The sequence below is a fragment of the Lactuca saligna genome, chromosome 1, assembly GCF_052625555.1.
Source record: "Lactuca saligna cultivar CGN05327 chromosome 1, ASM5262555v1, whole genome shotgun sequence".
NCBI lineage: Eukaryota > Viridiplantae > Streptophyta > Magnoliopsida > Asterales > Asteraceae > Lactuca > Lactuca saligna.
The window spans coordinates 109,729,302-109,738,196 of record NC_136417.1 but is presented as its reverse complement, the minus strand read 5'-3'; the positions used below and the strand labels follow the sequence as shown (position 1 = coordinate 109,738,196).

At 33.3% G+C, this 8,895-nt stretch overlaps 1 protein-coding gene across 1 annotated transcript; it reads right to left on the bottom strand.

Moving 5' to 3' along the window:
- Positions 1–1,159: 1,159 nt before the first annotated feature.
- LOC145043472 (disease resistance protein RUN1-like) lies at positions 1,160–5,268 on the bottom strand. Its single transcript, XM_078992138.1, has 5 exons — positions 5,081–5,268; positions 3,844–4,518; positions 2,009–3,137; positions 1,604–1,927; positions 1,160–1,517 (listed from the first exon to the last, which is right to left on the bottom strand). The coding sequence occupies exons 2-5, from the start codon at positions 4,371–4,373 to the stop codon at positions 1,218–1,220; spliced, it is 2,283 nt and encodes a 760-aa protein (XP_078848264.1). The 5' UTR covers positions 4,374–4,518; positions 5,081–5,268; the 3' UTR covers positions 1,160–1,217.
- Positions 5,269–8,895: the final 3,627 nt, after the last annotated feature.

Below are 8,895 nucleotides of genomic sequence, written 5' to 3'. Positions count from 1 at the left end.
CAATGATATGACCTTGTAGGCATCTTGAAATTAAATTATAATCACATATAGTTTCTCTTTACAACTTATGTCTGTTATCAGATACCTATCCCAAATCCATATAGAAAGAACCGGATAACCTTTCATTCAGCAAAAATCACACTTACTCAACATACATTTATTTGTGTTACAACACTATATATATTTTTCAAATATATTCATTAAGGCATTGTACATCACTTTATATCGTTGTACATGGACACATCTAACTAATTACAACATTTTACTTCCTTTTTTTTTCTTATTAGGACAATATACTTTTAAAATTTTACACAACTATAATAGTGAAATTTGCACCATACTTTCATTTATTTTTATATAACAATATTCAACATTTGTTTATTTCTATTACAGAATTGTACTTTTAGTTATTTTTCTTATCAAGACTAATACTTTGAAAAAATCTTACCAATTATATCACCAAAAATTGCAACATTCTTTCTGAATATTATAGCATTTTTATTTTTATTTATAAAATTTATGTATTTCTATTACAACATTGTACTTTCCATTATTTCTTATTAAGTGTTAAGATACTGTTTTTGGAATCTACCCAGTTATAGCATCTCCCTTTCAAATATTTCTTACTATGCATTATACTTCAAAAAACTACATAATAAGAATTTCTTTCTAAATTGATAAATCAATATTATTGGGTAGATTTTTCAAAGTACAACGTTATTTTTCACAATTGACCCTTACTCTTTGGTCTTCTTTTCACTTTTTAATCTTCTCTTCTTTCCTCTTTCATACTTGCCTTTTCTTCTTTTTCTGTAACTATTAGCCATCTTTTCTACCATTTATTACCATAACTACCCTTCTGGAAATAAAGGTCGCATAAACACTTGTCAAAAGAAGAAAAGAGGAACAAAAAAAGTGAAACCAGTTCTTTACCTAAAGAAGATCAGCATATGACTTGCCCTCATGCTTACTTGTAACCTTCTGTGGGTATTTCTCTATGCCTTTTATTCACGTGATAAAAAAACATAACTTCCACTTTTTATATTTTATAAAAACACAGTCTTATTTTAAAGATCAGTAAAATCAATAAAAATGTGTCGAATGGGGTCAGATCCATCTATTTAAGATAAATAAAGTCATAATCCATCTATATAAGATGTTAGACAACAACTATGTCTAATATTGATGATTAACAAGAGCAAATCCTCAATATCACTTCAAGATTCACCAAGATTACAACCCTCTAGTAATAATGTTTTAACCTTCTTCAACACACATACAATTCTTGAAAGCTTTTCAATCTTGATACAGAAACTCAGATCAACAAGGACAAGTTCAACACATTGCTCAATTGACTCACAAACTTCACGCAAACCAATGCAATTTGTAACTATTAGCCTCTCAAGTGTTGGGATTTCATCAAACCCACCCAAACTAACAAGTTGTTCACAAAAACTTAAATTAAGAATCTTCAATGATCCAAGAACCCTTTTGTCTTTTAAACAATATCCATCCAGCTGATAAACAAATATAGGTTAGAACATAGAATAGTAGTGAATTTTATCAACTCAACATGGAAAAGTAATAAATGAAGATAAGTTACCTTTTGCCTCTTTTGAAGCAGTTGTGAATTACTATAACAAACACCAAATGATTCAATATTGCTATATGACATGTCAAGAGCAACCAAATTCTCCATTCGTAAGTCTGAAGGTATAGACTTCAAAGGAAACCCATGCATACACAACCATCTTAATTCTTCTGGAAAATTCTCATAAGACCCTCTAATTTGCACATAATTGAGTTGTAGAAGCATTAGCCTATCCATCTTACTCAATGCGTCTGTTTTCAACTCAACTGATCCACGTAACTTCTCTTTCTCAAGCGTTCTCATGTCAAGGGTGAGGCCTCGAATATTTCCTTTACCCTAAAAAGAAAACGGATGCAAAAATAAACATCAAATGTTACAAAACATGTATATAGAGAATAAAAGATATTTTGATCTTACCTTTTTTTGTTTCAACACTTTGAATGACTCTTCATCACACCATAATCGACTCCGTTTCCATGGCTTGTTAGGTGATTCTTCACATACAATGTATCTTCCCATCTCTTGAATCAATTGACGCATCATTAACTTGTTATTTTGATTAATACTAAGAAGGCCTCTGTCGATTAAATTAGTGATCCCATTTCTTGTTTCTATACCAAAAGAATTTAATATCGTAATTGCTACATCTTTATCCATTCCAACAAAAAAACATGCAATATCTTTAAACAAATCCTTATTATCGTTAGATGGTAAAGAGTCAAAGCTTCCTCTTAACACATTATGTATACGAGATCCATTTTCTTTCTTTAACTCTTCCATGCATCCCTCCCAATAAGATATATCCCGATTATGTAAAGCCTTTCCCATACCTTTAAGAGCCATTGGATGTCCTTCACAATATTTCACAAGCTTATCTGACAACTCTTCATAGCCTGGATTCGGATCAGAGGACATGAAAGCATGAAAACACAAAAGTTTCCGTGACCCAGTGTCATCTAATCCTTCAAGCAAGTGTTTTAAATGGTTGGGTTTAAAGTTCTTTTTGAATAGTGCACAACTCTCTGTTAACCACGCGTCCTTTGTTGTTATTATGATTTTGCTTCCCGGATGAAAAGCTTTGCTTCCAAGTAACGCGTTTAACTGGTCAAGACTATTGATATCATCAAGAACTAGAAACACCTTTTTACGGGAGACTACATTCTCAATTTTTGAGGTGTATATAGAAGCATTATTAACTAGAATTGAAGTTGTTTTTGAAATGTCATCACAGAGTTGTTGTTGTAAGTCGAGCAAACCACTAGCTTTTGCATCACATCTCTTACCGATATCTTCAATAAAACTGCTTGTGTGGAATTCATGACAATGTAACGTGTAGACATATTTGGCTAAAGATGTCTTCCCAATTCCACCAATACCTAAAATAGTAAGTATGTTTGTTGTATGTAAGGATGCATCTTGCAACCATGAAGTGACAAAATTAATGGAATTATCCATTCCAATAAGTTGTGGCAGAGGACTCCTTGAGGATATACGTAATCTATTGTAGATGTCATTTACAACTTCTACAATAACTTCCGTTTCTTTCCTGAAATTTGATTTGAAATCAAAGTCACATTCTAAATAAGGTTTTAATATCAAAACTATGTCATATTCGCCTTTCTATGTTATAACCATATAAGCATCTAATGTGAAATGTCATAGTTTTTATGTATAATAAGTCCTGAGCCACCAATGTAATACAATATCTCAATGTGGTTTTATAAGATTGTCAATCTTAAATATCAATGTGGTTTTGCATGGATCTGTAAAAAAATGGTATGTAATAGTTATAGGGTTAACCATTACTACTTACAAGTTATAAGTAAGAGCAGTTATTTATCAATATTGAAGATGATATGATTTGAAGTTAGAAAATACATAATCAATGGTAAACACATTGCAACCATTCAAATTTTAGTTTTAATAGAAAGCATATAAAAGTTATTACAATGGTGTATTAAAAAGAATTAATTTATGATAAAATAATAAATGCATACAAAAGGTGTTAAAAGTAGCAAGATGGTTAATCATTTAATCTACCTATATGAATCAATACATGAGATCAGATGATTGCAAAAATTAGATTCAATTTTAAGCATTTCTTTATCCATTTTATATACATCAGAAATATACATAATTGATGTTGATTAGGAAATTTATTGAAATGCATAGGGAGAAGAAGATATTAACTTTTCATGAGCTAATAGAACAAAATTAAAGGAGCATGGAAATATGGGTATAAAAGTGGTCACCTGCCATTTATGTCAATCCCTTTTAAATCAGCAACTTCTGTAAGCGCTTTATTCCATTTTTCCATCTTTTCAGCTAATTTACTTCTTTTATTTGCATTTGTCTCTGCCTCCATCCTGTGTCTATGCATAGCCATTGCATCTCCGAAGCTACATTTTTGCTTCCTGACATTAGTGGGCTCCACATGATAAAAGAGAGGGAAAACAATATGGTTGGATGTCAGATGTTGCTCAAGGATCAATACTAATTCATCCAGACACCATGTTGAAGTAGCATAATTCATGGACAACACAATAACAGAAGCCCTAGATGCTTTAATTGCACTCTCCAATTCCGGTTTCAGATCTTCCCCTATTTCAATCTCTTCATCATCCAAGAAGGTAGTGATTTTGGCATCCATGAGTGCCTTATACAGCTGATTAGTGAAACCATGACGAGTATCATCGCCTCTAAAACTTAAAAACACATCGTATGTATAACCATGAGTTGATGAAGATGAAAATCCTTCTGAATGTTCAGAGAGAACAGCCATTATGAGTTATGGGTTAATGACCTTTCACCCTTCCCAATATGCTTTGAAACTCAGGTTTCCTTCACACAGCTTCAGTTATGAATGTTGGTTTTAGTGTTCACCTCTTCCTTTTGTCAAAAAGCTTTCGAATCCCACACTTAATTTGCTGCATCAGATTTTAACAAATAATTAATATATAAACACAAAAAAGAATAAGTTTCTTGACATGGTTGTTTATAGATCCCTTTTTTTTCTTAAATTATAAAGTCATGCCATTTATAAGCTTTCGATTTCAAATCTATACTAGATGAAACTTTGGAGGTAAATAAACTTATAAACCTCATCCACAAGCCTACAGATATCCCCTTTCTTGAGACAAAGGTGATTTATTAGACAACTGAAAAAGGATTTGTTGTCTAAGGTTGTAGACTTGTAGGTGATAAATCTACAAAGGAATCACATACAAATTTTGTAGCTCAAAGCAAAAACCTAATCCAGCTTATTTGCAAATAATTTACTATTAATTAAGCAATTAGAGATCTAAACTCTGTATCAGCAAAATCCTAAAGAAGATGGACGCTCTAATTGAAATATAAAACTAGACAAAAGTAATCGAAATAATCGAAATTTAAACCCCAGTTGATGGAAAAACACATATTGATAAAATAAGATAATCGACAACTTGTGAAATTAACTTGTAAGAATGTGCACAGTGTATACATAGTTACCTGCCTAGAGAACGACAACGAGACCTGAGTAGACGAGAATAGAGGACGATGAACGGCGATGAGACTTAAAAGATGACGGAGTGAAAAGTACAGCGAACGGTGGTAAGTTGGAGGTGAACGGCGAGGCAATGAGGAAGGAGGCGAGACAAGACGGTGAGGCTTTACGATTTTCCTTCTTTTGAGTTTTCTTTTTCCGAATTTAACGATATTACGCCACGAACATTACTTGAAAATTTCTAGGGTAATTGCTTGAAAATTTAACAATATTTTATTCGACAATTAATTTATATTTGTTTTAAGGGTAATTGCTTGAAATTTTCTAGGTAAATTACATCATTCCGGTGTATATGTCAAACATGCATTTAATTCTTATTTTTAAAAATTAATGTATTTTAAAAACATGTATATCTCACTTCCATTAGTTTAAATTTACATGTGAAATGGAATAACTAAAATGCACTTTATAATTTATTTTTTATATCTTTAATTATTTTTAATTTATTAAACCTAATATGAGAATCTCTCTCTCTCTCTCTCACACACACACACACCATTACTGGAAATCCACTCCACCACTACACAACCACTATTTGTTTTCCTAAAAAATAATCACCAACCACCACCTTCTTCACCATTGAAACCCTCTTGTACGAACATCGGTCGGCAACCACTCCCTTTGACACCACCTATCATCGCTCCATTATCAGTATTGTGGGAGGATATAGCCTCTTTTCGGAGTACAAATCTAAACAGTAAGGTAGAAACTTGGGAAGGAGTGCAAATTTGCTACCCTCTCGACAAAAAAAATGAAGGTGCCTATGGTTTGGTGTAACGATGGATCACCCATATTTTTCGGCACAACCACCCCAAACACTCCATTCTCCCTTCCCATCCAATGGTGAAACCTTCTTCCTTCTTCTCACTCTAATCGATAAACCACATATTGAGAAAACGGATTAGTTATCTTGTTCTCAATCGAACATTGGAACCATGGTTCTTAAAAGCGCGTCATGGCGTGTCTCAAGACGTGTAATTGTGTGAGGCGTGGTGTAGCCGTTACGAAAACGTCCAAAGCGGGTTTGTTAAGTGTGGCACCCAAATAACGTGTTAAAACGCATCTTAATGCTTTATGGCGCGAGTTTTTTTCAAAGCGCGGTTTTTTTTTATTGGACCTAAAATAATTGAATTTTTGTTAATTTTTTATATTAAATATTAATATAATATTTCTAAAAACTTGATATATTTGATAAATTTCAATTATTATATGATTTATTTTTTTAATATATATAAAATAGTCACGCCTTAAAAAACGTCATAGCTCGTCAAGGCTCATCATAGCTTAACTTAGACGTTGTTGTCAAGCCACATCTCACATTATTTAGAATTTTGGTTAGAACATATCACTACCCTCTCATAAAAAAAAGTAGAGGTGGATAGGGTTTGGTTTTGACATATGTTGTTCTTTCAGACAATGATCTTTGTATCTTGCTACCTTCTTGTCGGAAAAACGTGATTTCTTACTTCGTGTGTGTCATGTTCTTCAGCCATTTTTGTTCTTCAAACTTTCTCTCTAGGGGATTAAATATAGAAGAATGGGAAAGGAAATAAACAATAGTGGTGATGTTTTGGACTTTTGGTCTCACGGAGAATGGAAAAAGGGGGGGGGGGGGGGGGGGGGGGGAGGGGAAGATATTTTTTCCTTTGTTTTTAGTCTAAAAATAATAAATGAACAAAAGAAAATTAAAAAAATAAAATGTTAAAGGAAAAATAGTCTTTTTATGTTCGGAGTGACTGAGCGTGCAAAAAAAAAAAAGCAAACTCGGGACAATCAAAGTTCATTTTTGAAAATATGGACTAAACATGCGTTTTGGCACATGAAAGAGGGAAGAATGGTGTAATTTACCAAATTACTAATATGTTAGCTTAGTTAACGGAAAAGTTTCGTAAGTTTATTTAATGTCCTAATTTTTAGAATAAAATTTTTATTTTTAAACCGGAATAAACACATATTTTCGTAAGATATAATCAAGGCAAAACCATTTGTTTGTAAACCGTAGTTCAAAACCAGAGTTGTAAAGAAAAGTATTGTGGAATCTCAAATCATTAAACTATTGATGGGTGTGTACAGTTACATCTTTGCCTTCCCACGAACTGATAAAGTACTTGAAAAGCATTTAATCCATAACTGTAAGTCAAAGCTTAGTGAGTTCCCCTAAATACCTCACACAGCAATACACATATGCCTGCACACAAGGCCAACAACACAAGGTTGGACTGCTATCCGAGATTACAACATTTAGCTAGACTACTCTCCAGAGCCTACAACATTAAGCTAGACCACTCTCCTTAAGATTGTAACATTAAACTAGAGTGCAAGGGTATCTTGCTCTTCAACACACAACTAGACCACCTCAACCCACTCACAATATGTCGACATATGCAAGTAACAAACAAATAGTCACAGACAATTATTAAGAAATCTTCATGTCTAACAGATCACTCAACATACCAGCATCCTAACATATAAAGGATCTATACTATAGTATAAAGTATAGTGAGAAGACTCACCACAGCTAAACGACATGACTCACCTAAGCTACAGAATAAAAGCTTAACAGTATCCTCAACAATAGAACAGCTAACGCAAGCTAACTAATACCAAACTGAGACGAGTCCTTAGCTACACACTCAATCCTAACAAGGTTTGACTAAAATTCAAACTGGTCAAAAACTCAATGGCCGAGTTACTGTGTCGTAGCCAACACCATGGTCAAGTCGTAATGGCAAAAAGACATAATACTCTTGTTTTAACCTGCCACTACGTTGTGGCTTACACATCGTCGCATTGTGTCCAAAGCCCAAAAAACTTAATGGGTTAAATAATTAACCCTTAAGCCCAAGCTTCCAACATTTCAGATCTGGTACTTAATAGATTCATAATGGATAAAGTTTCCAACTTGATCAATGAGGATGATCCAAACAACCAAAATCTAAATTTTAAGTCATAAAAAGAGTCCAAGAATGCATCTTTCTCGACTTAATCCATTAAGTCCAAGCCTCCAAATTTCAAATATGAATCAACATGATGTCTAAGTGGATAAAGTTTCCAAATTTATCCATTAGAAAGCCACAAAATTCCAAGATCTAAAACCCTAAGTTGAGAAATGACCAAAACCCCATTTTTCTTTATGCATGGAGTAAGGAGAACTCTTATATACACTCTTTACTTTACCAAATTACCATATAAAATCCCAAACATCAGCAAAAAGCTCAAGAGTTCTTCCAACTAAATGAAATAAGCCAAAAAGGGACCAAAACTTACTAAAATGAACCAAATATCCAACAAACTCTTTGTAACACCCCGATGTTCATGTACTTCTAAATGCATCCCTATAATTATATTTCATGCCAATGGCTCAAGTGGTAGCACTCTTGGGTATAATTAATGTTTGGACATAGTGTATCGGAGGCACCAACACGGCGTGTGTGGGTATTAAAAGGCACAAGTTTTATTTGGGCAACACGGCGTGTTTCCTCTTAGAACATAGTGTGTTGACCGCTGAGATGAAACCTTAATATTCCGGGTTTTTCCTCCATATTTAAAGGAATGTGGAGGTTATGGTTTGTTCACCCTCAGCCTCTATCAACCCCTCAAGCTCTGAAAGAAACCCTAATCATTTTATCTCCCATTTGTGAAGCTAGTTTGGTGTTTTGAAGGAAGAAGGTGAAAGAAGGAAGCAAAGTCTAACAAATAGTTAATTTGGGTCAACAAAAGTCAAAGAAAGTCAATAAAAGTCATAAACGTCAAATTAAAA

Excerpts from the sequence above, each read along its gene's own strand:
- LOC145043472 (XM_078992138.1), bottom strand. The coding sequence starts at position 4,373 with ATGGCTGTTCTCTCTGAACATTCAGAAGGATTTTCATCTTCATCAACT. Across the intron at positions 1,928-2,008 it reads AAGTGTTGAAACAAAAAAAG|GGTAAAGGAAATATTCGAGG; the intron begins GTAAGATCAAAA and ends TTTTCTTTTTAG. Across the intron at positions 1,518-1,603 it reads TGCTTCAAAAGAGGCAAAAG|CTGGATGGATATTGTTTAAA; the intron begins GTAACTTATCTT and ends TTTGTTTATCAG.